At 33.6% G+C, this 23,650-nt stretch overlaps 3 protein-coding genes across 5 annotated transcripts; 2 read left to right on the top strand and 1 right to left on the bottom strand.

Annotated features, from left to right (window-relative positions):
• Positions 1 to 527: 527 nt before the first annotated feature.
• Positions 528 to 3,477, top strand: LOC115446231 (ejaculatory bulb-specific protein 3). Its single transcript, XM_030172810.2, has 3 exons — positions 528 to 634; positions 1,403 to 1,590; positions 3,196 to 3,477. The coding sequence occupies exons 2-3, from the start codon at positions 1,410 to 1,412 to the stop codon at positions 3,396 to 3,398; spliced, it is 384 nt and encodes a 127-aa protein (XP_030028670.1). The 5' UTR covers positions 528 to 634; positions 1,403 to 1,409; the 3' UTR covers positions 3,399 to 3,477.
• Positions 3,478 to 12,461: 8,984 nt separating this feature from the next.
• LOC115446233 (ejaculatory bulb-specific protein 3) lies at positions 12,462 to 15,559 on the top strand. 2 transcript variants are annotated; one of them, XM_030172813.2, is made up of 3 exons: positions 12,462 to 12,482; positions 14,035 to 14,221; positions 15,266 to 15,559. In XM_030172813.2, exons 2-3 carry the CDS (start codon positions 14,035 to 14,037, stop codon positions 15,451 to 15,453), a joined length of 375 nt encoding a protein of 124 aa, XP_030028673.1. In that variant the 5' UTR covers positions 12,462 to 12,482; the 3' UTR covers positions 15,454 to 15,559. The 2 variants fall into 2 exon arrangements, with proteins under 2 accessions (XP_030028673.1, XP_030028672.1); XM_030172812.2 differs by lacking the exon at positions 12,462 to 12,482 and adding an exon at positions 12,951 to 13,057.
• Positions 15,560 to 17,027: 1,468 nt separating this feature from the next.
• LOC115446232 (allergen Tha p 1) lies at positions 17,028 to 23,586 on the bottom strand. 2 transcript variants are annotated; one of them, XM_037439313.1, is made up of 3 exons: positions 23,514 to 23,586; positions 20,544 to 20,737; positions 17,028 to 17,259 (listed from the first exon to the last, which is right to left on the bottom strand). In XM_037439313.1, exons 2-3 carry the CDS (start codon positions 20,734 to 20,736, stop codon positions 17,072 to 17,074), a joined length of 381 nt encoding a protein of 126 aa, XP_037295210.1. In that variant the 5' UTR covers position 20,737; positions 23,514 to 23,586; the 3' UTR covers positions 17,028 to 17,071. The 2 variants fall into 2 exon arrangements, with proteins under 2 accessions (XP_037295210.1, XP_030028671.1); XM_030172811.2 differs by lacking the exon at positions 23,514 to 23,586 and adding an exon at positions 23,169 to 23,267.
• Positions 23,587 to 23,650: the final 64 nt, after the last annotated feature.

Here is a 23,650-nt window from a genome sequence, read left to right as displayed (position 1 = left end):
AAAAAAAATCTATTATAAATTTTCATTAACTAGTGGACCCAGTAGACGTCCTGTCACAAACCGCATTTTGTGTAAACTGCTTTTCATCCTTTAAGTCTTTATAACACTTATAGGTCCCAAATAATGTTATGATTCAAACTGGAACTAGCTAAACTCTCATAAAAATATTAATTGTAACCGTTTAAGAGATTTCGGAAATTACCATGTACGAAAAATTATTTTCATACAAAAATATCACCGAAAAAGGCATGGCATTGGCAACTTTTCCATACATTTTTAAATTATTTTATGATGGAAACCTTGTCCTGATAATTAGGAACACAATAAAAAGGGAATCAGTCAACCCAATCGAACCGTTACTAATAGATGCTTGTGCATAGATGTTGCAACTAATTTTTATTTATATATATCAATCAACACGGGTTAATTTCTCAGTTACTTACATAACATAAAATAATAAAACATCATGTATACCATGCAGTTTTTATGCATCAAAGATACGTGAAATAATGAACCGACCAGGGACAAATTAGACGTTTTAGTACAGCGTTTCTCGGTATATATACTGGCATGTGATTAAACTGAGCATCATAAGTCACTCGGCCTCTGTGGTTACAGTGTGCTACTACAGCTGGTAGGTTAATTGTTTTATTAAAATCTTATTTTATATTAACAAGGAAAAGGATTTGGATCAAGGCTCGCTTGCGGTCTTAAACTTGTTTCTAGATCAGTAAATTTTGTGTAATTTTCCATGGTTATTTCTGATGTGCTCTCTGGATAATGTTTTGTGTATACATAATTACTTTACCAGTGCTTGAAGGCATTTATAATTTCAATTTCCTGTTTGTTTATTATTATATAGAGTAACATGTTAGTAACTTTCTTTTGGTATAAATTAATTTATTTATCTTTATTAGTTCGTTTTCGTGCCAATAAATTGATCCAACGCAAATTTATTTTAACAATCGAATTTCCAGATTTATATTAATAGCCTTTTGTTTTTCTTAAACTGAAGATTTTTTTTATTGGGATTAATATACTAACATGAAGACTTTTTTAAAAGCTATAATTCATAAATTGTGTTTTTTTTACATCTAATATAATAATTTATAGTATTGTTCTTACTCCGAATAAATATTAATAATTTTTTTAACAGTGAATATATAAGTGACTTCCAGAATCGCCAAACTACCATTAATAATGATTTTTTAAGTTTTTGCGAATGTTAGATGTCGAAATAAAACTATTTATCGGATTCTATCGCGGTTGTTATATTATAATTTTCTCCGACGTTTCGAAGACTTTGCAGCCAGGAATTGATATAACTGGCGAAACGAGGGTGAACGTCTACACCTTCGCAACGGTTACTATGTTATGTTAAAGTTTATTTTTTTAATTCCAGAACAACCATGAAGTATCTCCTTGTATTGTGCTGTGTGGTGGCAGCAGTGGTGTGCGATGACAAATACACCGACAAATATGACAACGTCAATGTAGACGAAATCCTGGCCAATGAACGCCTGCTAAAGGGGTACGTCGACTGCGTCCTGGAGAGGGGCAAGTGCACCCCCGAGGGAAAGGAGCTTAAAGGTAATTTTTTAATATACTATGACCCTAGTACGATCTACTTCCAGATGCAGGTTCTTCATCTACGGTTCGTCTGGATTTTTTTATGGGAGGCCTGTGTTCAGCAGTGGGCGTCATGTGGCTGATACTAATAATAATTATTGATATTCTCAAACCTCTTCATCCGACCTCACAGTCGACGTAATATGAACTTTACCGTTGAAGAATTTAGCAATTTTACCACCATTTGTTTGCCATTAGAGGTGCAAATTCTAGAAACATTATCTCACGACAATTTTGCATAATTTTTTACCAATTTAGAAATAAAATAATATCTCTGAGTTCAAGCCAAATTCATCATAATTTATTTTTAATGATGATTTGCATTAAACAATGAAGTTATTAAATATTTCGGTGATATTAACACATTTAACGGGGGAGTGAACAGAATACATTGTCGAAGTAATCCCTAAAATCAACATCACGTAAAGATAATTTTTGTTTAACAAAGTACTACGTAGTGATGCGAGAATTGAGACAAATTTCTTGATGGTGTTAACAGAAGTGGAGAATCGTTACGAAAAAAAGCCAAGTCTCCGGTCTCTAACCCATTACAAAAAATAACAGAACGCATTATAAACTGACAGTTTCTTATAAAAATAAAAAAAAAACACGATACTTAAATGCTGTGAAACTGAAGTGATAGCGTAAAAGACTATTTTTTTAGAGGTCAAACTGCACAAAAACTTGCCGTCTCATTCATATTAATGTTAGCCTCTTATGGTTCACGGTCAGTCGAAAACATAACAGCATAATATTCAATTGCATACATTTTAATAACATAGGTGGCCTTCAGAAGTGATCATTGTTTTGACATATATGGGTTCTGAATCAAATGATTCTCGCTTTGAATTCTAGACCCTGTATTGCTTTTTGAAGTTTCTTTACATGATTTAATACTGATTATTCAACTTTGGGGGAGGCCTATGTTCAGCAGTGGACATCTTGCGGCTGATGTTGATGATAATTTATAGGGAATCGACGTCATATAGCAGATGATTTTAAAAACTACGACAAAACCTTTCTATATTATGTGTATTAATTACATTGTGTCCTCCTATAAAATTAAAAGAACAGGAAAATAAAATTAAAGAAAATTAGGCGATAAGATTTTGAAAGCAATTTTATAATAATATGCGATAAAACTAAGAGTAGGCATTAACCGGAATAACCGACCTATCGTTACATAAACATACAATCTTGTCACCCTACGCAATTTAATCAGAATTACTAAAACGGAACGCGATAAGAAATGTCCACACAAACTGGACCGTTGTGAAATACTAGTTTAAGTTGGTTCTAAATGTCAAGTTGCAACCACTCTGCATAATTTTGAGGAAAAATGACTCAGAACCCATGTTTGAAAGCTAACAAAAATTGCAAATGTTTGTTTGCCCCTAATATGAAGACAAACAAAGCCTTTAAGTTATAGAGAAAACCAACTAACTTAGGCTTAATATTTCACAATCCTTGCCAACTAAAAGACTAAGATTTTGCCCTAAAAATATTTATTCGCTTATGATATTTAATGACAAAACTAGACTTAATTAACAAAATCTATAATTTCAGAACACCTTCGCGATGCTATTGAAACCGGCTGCAAGAAATGTACCAAACCCCAGGAGGAAGGCGCGACTAAGGTGATCGACTTCCTGATCAAGAACAAGCTTGAAGTGTGGCGCGAGCTGGTCGCCAAGTTCGACCCTGAGGGCAAGTGGAGGAAGAAGTACGAGGACCGCGCACGCGCCAACGGCATCGTCATCCCCGAGTAAATTTCGGCTGGTATGAAGTAATGGGATTTGTGATATCAGTTTTGTAATTTTTTTTAATAAATTTTATTTTATATATATATTTTATTGTTTTATTAAAATTTTGGTTTACTTTTAGTCAAAATTGTATATGTGTGTATTTTTTTTTTAAATATTTGTTTAAAGTAGACACCGATCGTTGTTAAATCTGAATTAGACAAAATAAAACATTTAAATAATTTTCGTGAAAATATATTAATGGGAATTATGTTGAATAATTTAAAGTACAGAGCGTAGTTTATAAAGGAAATTGAAAAACAGACAGATAAGAATTCCTAAAATTGCTTAATTGTTTTCTATTATTCTTCTTCACTCGACTTCTTATATTTTTATTAATTTTATATTAGTGTAAAGACACACAGGGTTTTACAGTTGAAGGCATAGATATAATATATTGAAATCCTGAGACTAAGAGTGGATTGTCAGAATGCTGTTTGTAAATACGAATAAACAACATAACTCTTTCACCGAACATGATACATAAAAATTGCAAAGCGCAGGAGTCAAAATAGTAAATTGTACCATTTTTAAAACTCAACATTTAGTCATCATCTATTTAGAAGTGATAACGATCGTGAAGGACGAAAAACATTCGTTGATTCATTATCCTTATATGAATTTATTTTATGCTTCCTATACAAAACTATCGTCATGGCAACTGCTTCTAAATAAATGAATATCATTATTTCTACTACTGTCAAGCTATAATTTAATAATTAAATTAATTATTTTATTAATTATATACACCTAATTAAGTATATTACTTTGTTGATATTATTGTGTTCGAAGATTTGATCTCGAAAATTATGGTTCTTATTTCAAAATCACAACTATTTTTCGAAAAAATCGCAGTTTTAGTTTCATGTGTTTTTTTTTCTTGGTTTAAATGACGAGACGAGCTTGCTGTTCGCCAGGTAGTAAGCGATACGACCACCTATAAACAGTAGAAACACCATCCGACACCTTGAATTACAAAGTATTGTTTGGTATTCCACTGCGCTCGCCAGCCTTAGACATGAGATGTTAAGTCTTATTATGTCCAGTAGTTACACTGGCTATAACGTCCTTCAAACTGGATAACAGTGATTACACACTGTTGCTTGGCGGCAGAAATAGACATTGCGGTAATTCCTGCACAGACGGACTCTCACATATAAGAGACCTACCACCAATAGATTTTTTAATAATTTTCGAGTTTAGTGAGAATATGGCATGTGCGTTAGTATATTTGTGTCTGAAAATTACATCTTTCCTCTGTGATTAATACTCTTAGATTAGAAATGAATAGTAGAAATAGCATTAGGATGTTTAAAATTAAAAAAAATATATTATTATTATTATTTATTTTGTTCCAAACTTCCACTTTTTTCTTTTACATATACGATTTGAGTAACTTATTGTAAGTATTATTTTTAACGAGACGTGTACGGTTAAACTTATTAACGCAATGTCAAAATGAGCTTGTATACACTAAACATATTTTTCCGTAATAGTGCCGGGATGCCAAAACAAATTTATCATTATGCTTATGATTCCGTTCCGAGGATTTCACGAAGAATATTATGTTCTCAAATACCAAATCCCCAAGTTAGATTCTATGAATATGGTGATAAATGGTTAAATATTTATAAGAAGGTATTATAAGAGATTTTTCCTAGGCATGAATGACTAAAATGTCAAAAAAATAATACGATATAAACGACGCGAAGCAAATAATTTATTTTTACAAAAATAGCATACCTAAAATACAAACAATTATTAATATTTTTCCCCTACAGCCTTATTAATTCTGACTTAAAAAATATATAAATTATAAAATGATATAAAGCACTGACGTACATGTTTGTTAATAATTATTATTAATGAAATATTAAATGATCTAAATTAATTCGCACTTTGGAATAGAATTATATGTTATTTTATTTCGGGTTTAATTAGATTGGTCTTAAAATATAATATATGTATATGAATGCTTATATGCTTAGATAAATAAATATGCGATTTGTTTCTTAGATACCTTAACTATTAGAGCATAAGGCATATGAACTAGTGTATCATCCGTCCAATAAATGGATTGATGAGCGCTGATAGCACGATGATGATGGTACTGTGGATAGTGATAGTAGGATATACTGTATGTTACATCTAGGATTCTTGTGTTATAGTAGTATGTGGTTTTTAGTAATGCTAAAAACCATTCACAACTACAACTCGGCCCATTCATCCGGTACAGAATTATTGACGGCTGGGCTCTACCAGTTGCAGTTTTATTATGATGGATCATTATTACACTTTCTATAAAACGACCCACATAATAAAGCTATTCTAATTTATCATGTTGGACCTTGAAATTTTTCCTATCAAATACACTTATTTTTCAACAAAATCTCAAGTATATTCGATTTGAAAAATACTACGTTTATTAGATTTCAACGGGTGTGAGTTATTTCATATTTGCTCAAAGAAAACTGTCAGGCGCTTCCTGTAAGTATTTCTTTTATTTTATAGTCGTTAGATGTCTATTAAGTAAGTCGGACTATCTTCTTATAAACATAAAAATATTGCTATTTCTTAAAGGTATTGCATGTGTAGCAACAATATTTACCTCGTTACTCGAATAGCCGGAATCATTAAGTAAAGGAAATGATTACATTGATTAAAATTTCGTCTATTCTTAGTTATGAACTAAAATTTCTCTTTGGTCAAACTATAAAAAATATATAATTATTAATTATAGTATGATTTGGCTAGGTTTAAATAAATAACCTTTAGTTTATTAATTAACAGGGTACGGTTCTATCACTGCACAATATATTTGCTATGTATGAATTACATAGCACGATTGTCGCTATGTATATATATATACATCTTGATCTGTTTTGTTATATCATAGATTTGGCGTGTCAAGTGAATAATATTTTTAATTTTTACATTCTACAATTGAAAATACATATATTGTGTCAGGATTATTTATTTTTAGGGTTCCGTACCTCAAAAGGAAAAAACGGAACCCTTATAGGATCATTTTGTTGTCCGTCCGTCCGCTCGTCTGTCAAGACCCTTTTTCTCAGGAACACGTGAAGGTAGTAAGCTGAAATTTATATCAAATACGCAAGTGTACTATCCCTTGGAGCTGTAAAAAAATCAAACTTCTATGTTAACGCAATCAAAAGATACAGCAATTTAAACCACATATTTTCAAACTCGCTACTACTCGCAAGGAATCAAAACCTAAAAGGTACTTTCAGTCGACCTAGAATCTTAAAATTTGGCATGAAGCTGTGTTTTATAGCACATATAAAGGAAAAATTCCGAAAACCTCATCTTTTAGACTTTTGTCTTTAAATTATGCTCTTCCAGTTTTCCATATTGTAATGTTATGGATTTTATTTTGCAATAAAAATACCATAACTATGACTCGATTGTCGTGATGGGTGTACTTTTACTTATATACCTACAGGTTTGTACGGAACCCTCTGTGCGTAAGTCCGACTCGCACTTGGCCGGTTTTTTAATAAGTTTTTGTCTTATTAAACAGAGCCTAAACATGTATCGATACGTTTTACTTCATGAGATATCTTGCTCTTACATAAAATTTAGGAGAAAATGCTGTTTAAAAGGAAACTGTTTCCAGGTGTACGAAGTCCACAAAAGTATTTACGTATTTTTTTATTTGCTCGGTTAATAATTGAATAACAACTGATACTTAATGATGTAGAGTCGAAATATGATTTTGGCCATGAAGTAAACTTGAGTCATTGGAAATTGTTGCACCTAAGTTTTATCTAATACCTGTCTTATATGTGTCATATGTGAGTTTCAAACAATTGCTTCCCACCTATTAAGGTTAACGGAAAACTTCCTAGAATAGTATTCAAAATTTATTCAAAGTCGCCCTTCTCTCGCTATGTATGAGAAAACTGCATTGTAATATTTATTACTTTGTAATACCTACTTCATGTACATGTAGGTACTTGTGAATGACGTCAATGTAAAAATTATATTATAGCAACGTAATTCAATTGTTTTACTCAATATAAAATATATCTTATTGACTGTTGCTCACGGCTTCGCTTGTGGAAAAAGCCTTTCCCAACAAAACCCGTTTCATTTCTCAACATGAAAGTAAATTATGCTAAAAAGTATCCTATATGATAAACCAAGCTATAGTATAGAGTTTACGCTGTAGACCACGTCCTCTCCGGCCCAAGTCCGTTCAATTGCTTCTGCATTTACTTCTCATGAACATCCAAGCAGTTTCACAAACTTTCGCATTTATAATATTAGTAAGTATAATTAGTCAAATTCAGTGAAGACTAGTTAACTTCTAATGATATAGATATAAATATTTGTTTCGACATCCATTTTACATTATATTTTATTATTATATGTGTCCAATTAACCATTACAAGATAAAATATAGAGATACTACAATAGAATACAAAGTCTCTCTAGCACAGAATAAAGCATAAATTTCCAATACATTTAAAATAGTTATCCTTAGTTAAGTAATTATCAATTGGCTTGTTATTGTTCGGCATTATTTGGACAACTCACTTTAGACACGAATCTAACATGTCTCAATCCTGAACATCGGTCTAGCTAGCACCGAACACATGGAATTAAGGTAACTTTCCATATGTAGATATATATTAACGTCTAGTTACGTAGTTGTATATCTTGTAGACAAAAAGCGGAACCAGTATTACCACTACCTTATTAAAAACTTGAATTGCAACTATCAAGAACAATAGGTAAATTATAACCATGTTTCCTTGTGTTATTATTCACTATGTCTTAAAAGATATTTCTATATGTGCCCAGCAAAGTGCCACTGCACCTGATTATAAGTGGAGTGGAGTTCAATAGAATCTGGATGAGAGATGATATTTCCCTCGGCAGTCGACACAATTATATAACCGAATTGTAGAATAATCTGATTGTATTGACATATTTAACTACTCGCTTCCTATCTTCAAAAAGAAAATATTGAACTCCCTTGTTGAAACCTAAATTTAGTTTTATATTCAGTCTTATATTTAGAATATACTGCACTTATGGTGCAGCCAATTGTTAATTGTTATGTATTTAAAATGTTCATGCTGTGACAGCCTGTAATTGAAACAGCACTGCAGAAATTACTTACCGAATTCTTAAAAAAAAACTATGTAAGGTGTATGTTTTGTTGGCTGTTCAAATAAATAAATAAATTATGCCGGTCTGTTGGAGCCGGACATACACAGGCTGCTCCCAGAATGCGACACACTTACGTGGCCCCTATGGCGGGCTTTAACGCCTTGTGTACAGGGATGCTATCCAGGTGGGTATAAAATATATCCTAGCATCAGTAATCGCCCGCACCGCCACATTGCGGCATCATTAGTGGTATGTAGGTACCATAATGTAGTTTGTTTTGCCGCTAAGCAACAGAATGCAAGCGCTGTTGTCTTATCCTTAGACTTAACATTTCCTTTCGGACTAACACGTAGGTCTGCTCCGTGACTACAAAAACCGCGATAAAATTGGAAAATCAGTTCTATTTCTAAATTACAAATATGGTACATTTCTCCTTCTCATTAGTAAAAATAAGAACCTATACATATCTTGCAAATCGGCACAACGAAGCAGTGTTGCTTGGCAGTATAAAACAACAAACTTTTTTGCCTTATACGGACTATGACATGGATGATACCTACAATTACACTGTCAATTTAAGCTATATACACATAACTATGGACGTATGCAGGGAAGGAAGGCCGTTGCCTCCCCTAGATTCAACTTAAGTACATAATTTCGTTTATAATATAATATATCGTATAAAATGGAGCGGCGATAACCTAGTTAGTAGAGAACGGACTGCCGAGACGGAGGTCCGTTGGTTTAAAACCCTAGGACACGCTCTTCTGACTTTTCTTAAAAGTTATGTGTATTCTTTGTGTATTATCGTTTGCTTTACGGTAAAGGAAAATATCGTGAGAAAACCTTCGTAACTGAGAAGTTCTCCATATTTTTTGTTATGTATGTGGATTCTGAAAACCTGCATTAGGCAAGCGTGGTGGACTAAGGACTGAAGCCCACATAGAAGAAGATGCCTGTACCTTGCAGTAGAATAAAATAAAATACAAGGCTAATAATATTATTCATTATACTTGTATAATATGTTTAATTATTGGAACTAGTTACCTTTCCACTTGCCCCCCCTCCCTCCAGATCAACATTCTAGATTTATCTCTTAAGTTGAATACTGAATACGGTCATAGCTCACATCTACTTACATACATAGCATACCAACAAAAAAATTACATTTTAGTACATCATGGTAAACCACAAAAATTATTAATGTTTTTTGGTTATGTAATATTTTGTCTATGGTTGTTTAAACAAACGAGTATTCTATTTATAACCATAATTTATTTATAGCTTGAAGGACATTGAATGACTGAGGAATTGTTTGAGTAATTTCAACTTAAAACTCTGAATATTATTTACAATTAAGTCCTTGGCAAGTCAGAATATAAAGTTTTGTTGTGACTTAATTATTTATTCGTTTATTATTTCATGAATATGATTACCAACCCCAGTTGCTTAGGCCTGTCCTTACCTGCGGACTTCTATAGGTTTACGTACGTGTACGTTTTACTTTTTCAACTTTAACGTCAACATAATAAGGTCCATAATTATTTATTTATGTACAATATTATCTTAACAACAATAACACTCAAATATATATTGTCAGTATTCAAACACGTTAGATGCAGGTCTATTTGGCAGATCCGTCTGGAAATCTTTGGAGGAGGCCTATGTTCAGCAGTGGACATCCTGCGGCTGATCATGATGAATATTCATTGCCATTATATTATGTATTGTGCATTGCTACGTATATTCAACGATAATACAAAATATAGATAATGTTCTATATTCTTATAAGCGTCTTGTGAGGATTTAGGGCGAATAAATATGTAGCGTACTGTAGTATAAACAATGCTTGATACAAAAACTCTCGATTTTAAAAATCGATACCCTATCTGATAACGTCAAACCAACCAGTTACTACAAAAACAGCTGGTAAATCGAAAACCTGTAATCGTGCGTCAAATTAAGCAAAAACTTTAATTTATGAATAACATGTTTTCACTGTTAAACTGGATTTTTTATTGAAATTCTAAAAAAGACTAAACTTTATCTGATTTTGGGTTCAGTATATTCTAGAACAAGCAGTGCTAAGAATAGTCATTTCATTCTATACAATCCGAGCTCGTTCCACAAGCCAATTAAACATCAATAAAAACTGTTCATTACAACAAAAAAACACTGTACACAATATCTACTAATGATATCACATGCTAACCCTTGCGCACGACTTGAAAACTGAAAATGAAATAAATATGTCTAATTCATGTTTAATTTCCTACGCAATGTCATTTTGAGTAAGGTTACATTGACTTTGGTTAGAGTATGTAATAATGGTGGTCAAGGCGTAGTTTCTGACAATCATTCACAATAATTTGTCCAATGTATTTAAAAGCCGTTGCGTTTATTACTTCTCTTTGATATTCTATGCACAAAAAACACTGACAACCGTTGCGTTTATTACTTGCTACTTCTCTTTGATATTCTATACATTGCTATTTATTAAATACGCTCACATTTTTACAAATAAAATGAGCTGTTTGTCACTTGAGAGCTCATCAAAGGGCAGAGGAATGACTATTGCGCCTATTGAGTACCCAATCTTAGTCTGAATTGAATATGTCTGTCCGATTTTATAGCCGGTGACCGAAGTCGGCTTCGAATATATCGTCACTATTTACATATTTCGACTCAAGTACTTACCAATATCGTAGATACTTCTATGCTGCTTTTTATCCTTACCAATTGTTATTTTTAACAGCCGCGATCGCTGAAGTCGGCTTCGAATATATCATCATATTTACATATTGCAACTCAAGTACTTGCCAATATCGTAGATACTTCTATGCTGGTTTTTATCCTTACCAATTGTTATTTCTAACAGCCGCGATGGCTGAAATCGGCTTCGAATATATCATTACTTATTACATATTGCAACTCAAGTACTTGCCAATATCGTAGATACTTCTATGCTAGTTTTTATTATTGCCAATTGGTATTTCTTGCCGTACTATAGTATGTGTATTGCACCATCTCACTGCTAGACATTTGGAATTCTCACTCCTATTATTAATTTCAAAGCATTTTTCAACTTTATGTATGTGCATAATTTGATCCAGCTAGATCTAGAAACGCGGCAGCGTGTCAACCAAAACAAGCAAAAGAAATTAACTTATAAAGAAATGATTTAAATTTATTTTAGAATGGTGTATGTTTTTATAAATTCCAGAATTATCTACGGAGCTAGGCACCCATTTTGATTTCAGTTATTTTGGCGGCGAAGTCCACAATCACGTATATTCTTAATATCGTATTTGGCTTCCATATATCAATTTATGTTTTTGATGGGATTCTTCTTGTCATACAAGATACTCAATCTCTATGTAATTATTTTGACTATCTGAATGTTGTCATTTCTCTAGCGTTGATTGATGGTCTGATTATGTATCTAGTATTGGACCCTAGAAAAATTAATTAAAGTAAAACTGACTTACTAACGGTTACCGCAGACGGACAGAATGGCAATGAATGCACTAAGCGTATTGCCGCTACTCAGTCTATTAAAACTGTTCCTTAACTTGCTTTAATCCCGATAAAAATACAACCCTATGTTCTAACACATACAGCTGATATCCATTACAAGGTTTTGTGACATAATTTCTCACCTCAGTAATATGTATAAAAAAAATATTTTTTCATCTCTCATTTATAATTAAGCATTCATTAGACTCTTAACCATTACAGCAATTAAACTGTAAAGGTTGTATATTAAGTACCCTAGTTACATAAACAATGACCGATGATTTTTCCGTGTGCGCAACATCTATGTTATTATAAAATAAGGCATAAATGCATCAACATCAGTTTCGCTTGGTTTAAGGCAAAAGGACGAAGAGCAAAGTCATTTTAACATAAAAGGTGAGTCTTAGATATACAAGGTGTTCATTAAATTACCCGAAAAATTATAGGAGGTTAGGTTACCTTAGAAATATCGATAAACAAATGAAAGATTATTTTCTTCGAAAACAATTTTCAGATTCTGAGTAAAACAAACTCGCGTACAAGTATCCGCGGTTGTTTAGTTTAAGTTTAGTGCTCGTGCGCGAATTTCTCCTAGAAACCTGTTGTTAGAATCAACAAATATTTTTAAATTTACTGATATATCAATTTATTGTATAAATATATATCAAGTTATTGTAGGAAGGAAACGAAGTAGGCAGGGGGATATAGGCATTAGTCCAGGATAATGCCAAGGCGAGAGAGAAAATTATCGATTTACCTACCAAATATACCTACTGTTTTTACATTAAAATATATTTCGACTAATTATGCATCAACCTGTATGCACTTACGTAAATGTTTAGGTTAGGATTCAATATTACTGAGACTATAAATACCGAAAAAACTTGTGTGAATTTGTGTCAGTCTCAACATTTGTGCAACGCGCATCATTTGTTAACGGAGTTTAAATTCGGACATTTAAATTTGAAAATGTAAGATATATTTTATTTAATTATTTTTAGTGCCCTTGAACTATATTTTATTTACAGTACATAATATTATTATTTTTATTTAATGATAGATTTTCAACATTCTTACAATTAATTAAAGATAAATTATTGTGATTATTAAATTTTGTTTAGTAACCAAATACAAGTTTGTTATACAATATTTGATTTATTGTGCCTTGAAATTCTGAATAGTGTATATACACTCTCAGAAGAGTAGTTTTTAAATTTCGTAAAACATTAACTGCATCAGACATTATTTTTCTTTCCATAAATTTTATTATAAAAATACTTAAATCAATAATAAATTATATTAATTATAATAAAAAAAATATAATAAAATCATTAAGATCCTAACCCGAGCAACTGGCCTTGAGCTTTCGTTCCATATATTAATTATTTAATATTTTGTAAGAAATAATGGTATCCTGTGTTTTGTAGAGTTTAAATTTGTTAAAATTTTATGTGTTTTAATTATTATTAATAAGAACGTAAGTGTTTTGATGTTAGTATTGTAAACTTACGTTGAATTTGTGATAAATAAATACATCCATACATATTAATGGCGCACCAGCCACGGGCTAGATATACGAATAATTCCTTTAAAAAATACATTTTCAATCCTTTTATAAATGTTAAACTACCAAAATATTCCTTATTAAATTATCTATCTAACAGTTTGGTTGCAAATTTCAATTATGTGATCTTCAAAATACGCACTTAATCAATAATTATAGTAGCACATTCACTGTAAAATTAATAAAACAATCCATATTATAAAAATATACACAACCCAAGAATAGATTACATATTGTAGGAATATGATGTTTAATTATTATTTTTCTTATAAACTGCGAATAGATAGCCTTTAACAATATGGTTATCGCGCTATTTTGCGAGAGGTGGAACATTAATGTCGATCCAATTTCTAACTATACTTTACTATAATTGCTTTATTTCAGATGAAGTGGCAAATTGCAATTGCGTTGATGGTTGTGGTAGCAGTAGTCTCATGCGATGAAAAATATACAACTAAATATGACAACATAAATTATAAGGAAATATTGGAAAACAAGCCATTATTGCATAACTATATTAAATGTACTCTTGACAAGGGTCGCTGTACAGCTGAAGGCAACGAACTAAAATGTAAGTAAAACGTCCAGTTGTAACCATCAGGGATAGATAGAGACCATCACTTACTCCCTCTATTTCCAAGGACCATCAATTATTACCAAATAAATCGTGTCTTCAGTGCATCCGTAACGGGATGGTCAACACCGGAACACTTTAATATTCGTGACTCGTCAAATTATGATAGTTTTTATCAGCACAGCTACTTTTTGAATTCTTTACGTTATTTAGTTTTCAAATAATATTAATATAACTAATTAGGAAATCATCTAAAAAAAATGATGAATTAATATACACAATTGATGTCGCCGTCGTTTTTCTTAACGAAATGTCGACAGAATTTTTGTTATTTTTTAAAATATTTCCTAATTAAATTAATATTCAAATAGTGAATCTCATACAATGCATTGATGATAGAGTTTATATGTCTCGTAGCTATGTTTGCAACTGACAAACGTGTTTTCAATTTTGAAAATTATTTTATAAAACCAGATTTTTTTGCAGATTTAAACGTTGAACTTTAAACTTATACTTAGATTATTCCAACCTGCAAATTCAGTGTCTGCCTCGGTGGCGTGGTTGTAATTATGCAAATTACATAGTTATGCACTAAGTTTACATAGATTGCTATTTACACACAAGTATGAAAAAATATCTCGATTGCGAGCTAATCTGTTCACTTAGCTTGATTTCGGTCTGCAATAATACTAGACCAGGCAAAGACTCGACTAATTTACAAATATTTCGCTAATGGCGTACAAGGGACTTTGTCGACATTTCAGGAACAGTCTTTAACCTATAATTACGTACATATTGTTTCATATAAAGACGACTTAATTGCACGTCGGCATTTTTTGTTCATTTTTATATTCTACACTATCCTGCATGCGCTTTGACGGCAAAATTTCATTCAAAACCAATAATATTTGTTAAACTTCGTCAAAGCGGCAGCATGAACAGCAGTTGTTATTTATGTCCAAACAACTTCTCGATATCAATAGTTTGCCAATATCACCTAGGTAGCAACAAGAATTAATATTTTTTTATTATCTATTCCAGCTAAAATTAAAGACGCCTTGCAGACTGGTTGCATAAAATGCTCAGACAAACAAAAACAAGGTGCTAGAGATGTGATACAACACCTCGAGAAACATGAGCCTGAATATTTTGCAGAATTGAGAGCCAAATATGACCCTAACAACGAGTTTGAAAGTACCATGAGAGATTTCCTTGCTGGAAAAATTTGAATTCGGCAGCACATTAACAATTAACACTTTCGGTTATTAGGTACTTATCTTTCTGTTTCAAACTTTACAGGTTTTTTTTTTGTATTAATAAATATATTTTATTAAATGCTCTTTTTAATTTATTGAAATTCCAGACAATTGTGTGTGGTTAAGTATGTTTCGCTCTGTGGTGCTTAAAATGTATGAAATGAAATGATTTATTTGAATCTGTAAAATGTTTAGATTCCGTCAATATTAACTCTACCACCAGTTCGGAAAGCAGTTCTCACCAGAGAAGAACGGGTAAAAACTCTGGTGTTGCTCTTTTCAATCAGTTTAGGGTAAAGACTACACTATATGATAAAGAGAGAGTGGATATTCTATTATAAGTACAAAGGCTTATCAATTTAAATTAATAGTCTTAGGGTCTGTTTCACACCTTTGGAGTAAATGCTGCTCTTCACATAAATTTATAAGCTGACCAAATACGAAAGTCGTACTATAATCTGTGCTCCCAAATAAATGGTAATAAAATGAGTATTAGCTAATGTTTACCAACATTTGTATGATAACTATTAAATTACATTTATCTGAAACTTGTGAAACAGATCATTCCTACACTCGTAGCATTTTCTGCATCAATTAAAGTATACATTTATTTAATCTACGAATAAGACGACGAATTTTTAAATGAATTCAAATAAAAAAAAATCATTGATTAAAAAACAATGAACGCTTCAAATAAAAATTCCATATAACCTCTATAAATTTGTATTTAAACTATACATCCTAATCTATCCATTTACAGAATTGAAAGCACTTAGATGACTCACCTCTCACACTCAAAATAACCCACAAACGTATTTTGTATCATAACAAATTAATGACTATCATGACTCAGAAATTGACGTTGATAAAAAGTAGTGTATGCAAAACAACACACCGAAAAACGTACATCCGTCAGATTTTACGTCATTAGCACTATCATAAAAACTTTTCAACTACACTTTAACTTACAAACACAATTAGTTTGGTTCCAAACACGACTAAAACTCAATAACTCAACAAATAATTTTATAAAAATACTATATACAAAAAATTACACTCACGATTTGAAATTACTGTGTTTTATTTATGACGCACACATTGTTATGCCCAATGAAGCCCAAGGTGCATTCTGGGGTCGGTATTTTTTTATGTATATCTTGGGCTACGCAATATCAATATTTAAAGAGTTCCTGATATTATTTTTTTATGATATTTGTTTGCTTAATGTGTTTGTTGTTTGTTTATAAGCAATTTAATCAAAACACACTTGACGCCTTTAACACAAAGGCGTAGGCAAAGATGCAACCAGTGCACTCGATATACTTCATCTAGGTATACTTCGTCCGATAATGTGATTAGGAATGGAGCTAATCACCATGTCGGCCATATATCCAAACTCTAGGCTGATAGTTGAGCTGAACAGAAAATTCCAATATCACTTTACCCGACCCGAGATTTAAACCCAGAACCTTAGAGCGGTATTGTATCGGAATACAACCACGAGGTAGTCATGTATAAAATTATTAAAAAAATAATAAAAACACGGCTACAGCTTGACATTTATTTACACAGAAGCGATAACCTATTCCGGCTACGATATAGATTTGAGCTCGGCCTCATACTTGGTGACGTATTTGCGTTCAGGGTCGTATTTGTCGGACAACTTTCGCCACCACTCCTTCTCGTTCTTGACAAGATGGCCGATCACAAAGCGAGTACCTTCTTTCTGTGGTTCTGTGCATTTGGCACAGTATGTTTCCAATGCCTCCTTTATGTGTGCTGTGGACAATAGAGATTTCTTAGAGTAAGTATTATCTTTCATATATTAGTGTATACACACCATAGTAAATTAATAGCTATAATTACATGACCTATTACACATCAATACAATACACACTACAATGGTTATTAAAGGAAACTATTTATTAAAGAAGATACGTGAAAATTATCTACAGCAATCACAGTTATTTTTTGTATGAAAAAAAAACAATAAATGAATAATTTTAAAAATAGAGCCGTACAGGTTCGCTTGCGAGTAAATCTTTCCCTAGAAATCTTCCTAAATACATACATAAATTGATCTACAATCCAATCCCTTGAATAGACTAGATCTATACCTGAGGTTATCTTGTTATATAAATGTTATCCAAATTCCATGTTTGATATTCAACTACTTTCGACCGTATATTATACGGTCAGCTACATACTAATCACATACTAGTCAGCGATCCATAGAAAATTCTAAACAACGTAATCAGCGATTTATAAAAAAACAATGATTGTGTTCGAGAATATTAATTAATCTCATGAAATGATGATTGGTCGCAATCATTGGCGTCATCAACGAGGGAACACTCTTCGTTATAAATAATACATAAAATGCATACATTTTATGCTTATTCACGGACCAGTGTAATATTAGACAAATTCGCAAACACGGCCCGGCCTTCGAAACTTGTCTATCCAATGACGCAAATTTACATAACTATGTTTTGCATTTGTAATTAAATAATGGTCGGAAATTTTGTCTGTTATATTTTTTTTTAGGTGGTGCATTGTAGAATCGAAAATATTCTTTAGTTTCTATCCCACGAAATAACCTAATTCAATGAACCAGTATTAAAAATAAGACTTTCATACAAGGGCTCTGTACTTAAACTCTACTATAATCTACTACGGACGCCTATTGAAATTATTGTGGCAAATTCCAATTACATCTTATTGCCGCGAATATTTATTAAAGGTAGAAGGTAAAATTATACCTATAGAGTGCCTACCGAATGTACTATCATGACATATTGGGTTATTATTTCATCAAACCTTATGATACTATAAGAAAACATTTTTTTAAACTATTTTCTAGTTTATTTTCTATACGTTAAGCAATAACTTTGGAGCCCTTTTTGCGGAAATTATGAGGCCAGTAGAGATTAAATTTGGTACAGTTGAGTTTATATAGGGAAGGGAGGAAGGAAGAGCGCATAAGCATTAAATTGATTAAAACAACATTACACACACTAGTATGCGTTTGACAGGTATTTATACACTTTTGTTTATGGTTAATTATCAAATGGGGAAGCTATCAAAGCCGCTATTAAGCAGAACAGGGGTCCAAGGTGTTCTCAAGACCGCTGGGGAGAAATCATCTGACGAAGCCGAAGAGGGCGGACGGCAGAATCACTGCGTCACGCCGTGAGATTCTGGCAGAAGTGGAGAGATTCTATAGGGACCTGTACCCTCCGAGGACGGGGAAGCTTGCGGCCCAAGGTATGGACGATCCACGGGCCCCTCTCACGCGCCAATTCAGCGAGGACATCCCGGACGTCGACGTCGGCGAGGTTAGTGCGGCTCTCAGGCAGCTTAAAAACGGTATAGCCCCTGGTGATGAAGGCATTACTACGGAGCTTCTCAAGACTGGAGGCAAACCCTTTCTTACAGCTTTAGCGAGGTTTATTAATGCTATCATCCACCAGGGTATCGCACCGGAGGCGTGGTCCAAGAGTGCGATGGTCTTGTTATTCAAGAAGGGTGATAGGACTCTATTGAATAACTACAGGCCAATCTCACTTCAGAACCACGTCTATAAGCTGTTCTCGAGGGTCATCACGAATCGCCTTGCCATTAGACTTAACGGGTTCCAGCCACCGGAGCAAACATGGATTCGTAAAGGTTACAGCACTGTAGACCACATCCACACTGTTCGGCAGATTATACAGAGGACCGAAGAGTACAATCAGCCGCTGTGTACGGCATTTGTAGACTACGAGAAAGCTTTCGACTCCATCCAAACCTGGGCTGTTCTGGAATCTCTGAAGCGATGTCATATCGACTGGCGATATATTGAGGTGCCGAGATTCCTCTACAACGTTGCGACGGTGACCGTGCAAGTTCAGCACCAGAGAATAAGACCAATTCCACTCCGTCGCGGGGTGAGACAGGGAGATGCATTATCTCCAAAACTGTTCACCAAGCGATGGAGGGCGTCTTCAAGACTCTGGACTGGACTGCACGAGGTGTCAACGTCAAGGAGAGCGCATCTCACATCTTCGTTTCGCAGACGATATAGTAATCTTCGCAGAGACGCTGGTAGAGCTTAGCAGAATGCTGAACGACCTAGGTGGGTCCTCCCGGCAGGTCAGTCTTGGGAGGCTGATAGAAGGATTCGGTTGGGCTGGGCAGCATTCGGCAGGCTTCGTCGGCTCTTTACGTCGGCGATTCCACAAGGCTTGAAGACAAAAGTTTTCGAGCTTTGTGTCCTACTGGTAATGACGTATGGTGCCGAGAAGTGGACACTGACGGTGGGGCTAGTCCACAAATTTAAGGTCGCGCAGCGAGCGATGGAGCGAGCTATGCTAGGTGTCTCTCTCGCGGATAAAATCAGAAATGAGGTTATCCGTGAGAGAACCAAAGTAACGGACATAGCTCGGAGAATAAGCCAGCTGAAGTGCCAGTGGGCTGGCTATATCTGTCGTGGCACCGATGGCCACTGGAGCAGACGAGTCCTAGAGTGGACACCGCATCTCGGTAAGCGTAGCGTAGGACGACCGCCGACCCGCTGGTCCGACGACATTCGCAGGATCGCCGGTGGACGCTGTATGAGGAGAGTGGAGGACCGAGTAACGTGGCGTGCTCTAGGGGAGGCCTATATTAAGCAGTGGACAGTTGTAGGCTGATGAAATGAAATGTTTATGGTAAAACTGATATACATGAATGCTGACTCTGGACATGATATTTGCACTACATCTAGTCATACCTATTACCAACTTGGCAACACTTATATGTGTCCAAGTTGGTTATAAACATGACTGTTGACACGGCGGTACGCCGGGTCAAAACCTAAGGCGGCACACTGCTGACAGCACAAAATTTTCGAAGTTATAAGTGTATTACTTAATTTTTGATTACGATTACGATAAGCCTGTCGCTAGGAAATGTCATTCCTGTACATAATGTTAACGTTAACGATTGTAAAAACCATTCTTGCTACAGCCGCTTATCTTGGCTATGGACCCTGTACTTTGCCGTATATTGAAAATACTGCTAATAACAGCTGGTAATCTTACCTTTAAGTTCCTTGCCTTCTGGTGTGCATTTACCTTCGTCAAGCACACATTTGAGGTACGACTCGAGCACTTTCTTGTTGTTCACGATCATGTCGAGGTCTACAGTATCGTATCTGCTGGGGTATTTGGATGCGTCGGGCCGTGCGGCGACCAACGACAGGGCAAAGAGGGACATTATGACCAATAACCGCATTCTGTGAACAATTGTTTTTATTTCATTACTAGGTGTTGCTCGCAGCTTCGCACGCGTGAAATATTTTCTTATATATGTCTCACTTGTACTTTTCGGAACAAAAAGTATTCAAGGTGTACGTTAGTCTAGGATATCTGTGTGCCAAATTTCATCCAAATTAATTCAGTTATTTGTGCATTTACTTCAAACTAAACTTTCATAACTAAGATAAGAGTCTATTTACTATCCATAACAAATGTCTTTCGTATAATAAATGGTCATTTTCACAACTGTGATATTGATTTTAATAGTAGCAGTGTTGAATGCCAGCATTGTTAGTATCATGTACTGGTATTGTTATTATTAAGTACAACTGGCACTGAGGGCAATATTAATGAATGAATCTCATGTTTGAGTAGGATCTCAAGTAGACATTTATGTATTGGACTGATTAATGACCAAAGTAGCCGTTTAAGAGGTTGTTCTCAGCTGGGTAGGCGTTGTTTAAACAAAACTCGGCTATCAAATCCGTCATATGCTGTGGATTAAGATAAAAATTTAGATATTGTTGATAGCGGCTTATTAAACAGCGACGACTAGACGACTTTAATTTAACAGCGTTTTAGTTGATGTCGATAGTAAGGACCTGTCAGCTTAGGTATCGATAGTCTCGAGCTCTGAAATCGGTCTTCCGCATTCTGTGCCTAATGTATTAGTAGCTTTGGCTCGCGGCTCTGCACGCGTGAAAATGATCTCCCAAAATACCCATTTCAAGCCATTCCGAATAAAATATGACTTTGAGATAAATTTGAGGGGTTGGTCTGTCAATATATAAAAAACCGGACAAATGCGAGTTGGACTCGCGCACCGAGGGTTCTTTACCGACTTGTACGTACGTAAATCTTAAAGTTCTAACTTCATGAACTTAACTTTGCCGTTCGATCCATAAATGGTTATTGCACAAACCGCAAATAAATGTATTATTGTAAATTTGGTTTTATTTGTTACTAATGTACAAATGTACGGTTTTAAAGTTATTTCCTTTACATGCGCTGTAAGACATTTCTTCTTGCCAAATTTCATGATTCTAGATCAACAGAAAGTACACTTTAGGTTTTATTCGCTTGTGGAATTGCAAAATATGCGGCATAAACGGTTAGACACATTGACGGTACGTAGTACATATATATATCGATGGTGAGACCCATTGATCGCGTTTACAAGTTTGCTTTTTTCACAGTTAAAAAAGACTGTACCGATACTATAACGCGTTTCTGAATAAAGGGGTCTGGACAGAGAGACAGACGCTCAATAAAGTCCTATAAGCGTTCCATTTGAGGTACGGAACCCCAATAACACAAATCCATTCAATGATTCATACGCTTACGTCTGTCAAACATACAAACAAACGAACATCTTCACTAACTTTAACATATAATGTTAATGTGACTTGTGGCCACATTGTATGTGGACTTAAAGTCGCTACCCTAGCTTAAATCTAGTTAACCTCCGTAATCGTAAGGAATAAAGGGTAGGTACAATTCTAAACTGATCGCGCCCTGTAGGAAACGTATCAAAAGATTCGAAATCCTCTAAATATATAAAAATAAATACAATTCAATTTCATATTAGATATAAATTTGCAACAATATCAATAGATGTTACAATGTTTTTTAGAAGTATTTAAGCAAAAACCGGATTTGGATGTTTTATACAGAAAGAGATTAAGAGCCACTATTCATTCACAGTTGCAGTTAAAATGACTTTTACTATATACAATTATGACATGTTTGTTGTGGAAACCTCTTCGACATATACTTTACCGACGTTTGTGTTATGGCAAATCTTATTGCTTTTACTTTATAGTATTTTTACAATTCACGAACAAACTAGCTTTTAGATTCTTTATGTCAAAGGTAAAGGACATATTTTAATATTTGGTTTGTTTGAAACAACCTTCACATAATTCGATGTAAGGCTAAATTTTATTGTTATAGTTTTACTGATGCAAATTATTTCGTTATTATTATTATTCAGTTTATTCAGTTTTATTTTTATAGGTATCCACCGAAATTATATACCCCTATGAAAACCTGTAAAAACCTATAACGCTCATAATACAAATCGATTGCGAAACAATCATATAATTTAATAAAACATGACTGAAACAAACGAATATCTAACCTTTCTAGGTCAAATGAAACGTGAGATCATCTATTGTCACCAGTTACATGGATACCCAGACTCCTCATAAAATAATGCTAATTTTGTCGTTGATATTTTAAAAAAGAACTTAAACAATCTTTCCAAGTAAGTTAATTTTCAATTCTACCCGCAAATATTATAAATATTTGAACTAAAATTCTATATTGTCTAAACAAGGTTTTTATAGCCATCTCTAGTCCATTATAATTCATAGCAACACACTAAAAATAATTTTAAAACAAACTTACTTCACTAAATACAATCACACAAAGGCACGCACTCGAAAAATGCAGTTCACTTATTGGCCACTGACTAGTAACTATAGAAAGGAATTCAATTGACCTTTTTTATATAGTTAGTTACACTCCCATCCCCTACAAGAACTTGTTTATGACAACTTTTAATTTTTATTCAATTATTCGAATTATTACGCCTCGTTGGCATTTGTTTCATGCAAAAAAATTGCAACATAAAATATGCGATGCGTTATTTAAATTGATTTTAATAAAATATTTTCATCTAATGTCAGAATTTGTAAATTATTTTATGAAAATAGGTTAAATAAGACGGATATTTTTCTTAAATATACTCACCTGTTAGTATGTGAAAGTTGGTTAAAACACTTAAATATGAAGCACACACGACCTGTTTAATCGTCTGCACTTGCAATGCCTTTTAAATTGGCCATATTGCCCAATTAAGTAATGTGGGTAATTAAAATAAAGTTAGT

Source organism: Manduca sexta, chromosome 16 (assembly GCF_014839805.1).
Source record: "Manduca sexta isolate Smith_Timp_Sample1 chromosome 16, JHU_Msex_v1.0, whole genome shotgun sequence".
NCBI lineage: Eukaryota > Metazoa > Arthropoda > Insecta > Lepidoptera > Sphingidae > Manduca > Manduca sexta.
Note: the sequence above shows the minus strand (reverse complement) of the source record. Positions and strands in the feature narration are given on the sequence as shown.

Excerpts from the sequence above, each read along its gene's own strand:
- LOC115446231 (XM_030172810.2), top strand. The coding sequence starts at position 1,410 with ATGAAGTATCTCCTTGTATTGTGCTGTGTGGTGGCAGCAGTGGTGTGC. Across the intron at positions 1,591-3,195 it reads CGAGGGAAAGGAGCTTAAAG|AACACCTTCGCGATGCTATT; the intron begins GTAATTTTTTAA and ends CTATAATTTCAG.
- LOC115446233 (XM_030172813.2), top strand. The coding sequence starts at position 14,035 with ATGAAGTGGCAAATTGCAATTGCGTTGATGGTTGTGGTAGCAGTAGTC. Across the intron at positions 14,222-15,265 it reads TGAAGGCAACGAACTAAAAT|CTAAAATTAAAGACGCCTTG; the intron begins GTAAGTAAAACG and ends TATCTATTCCAG.
- LOC115446232 (XM_037439313.1), bottom strand. The coding sequence starts at position 20,736 with ATGCGGTTATTGGTCATAATGTCCCTCTTTGCCCTGTCGTTGGTCGCC. Across the intron at positions 17,260-20,543 it reads AGAAGGCAAGGAACTTAAAG|CACACATAAAGGAGGCATTG; the intron begins GTAAGATTACCA and ends TATTGTCCACAG.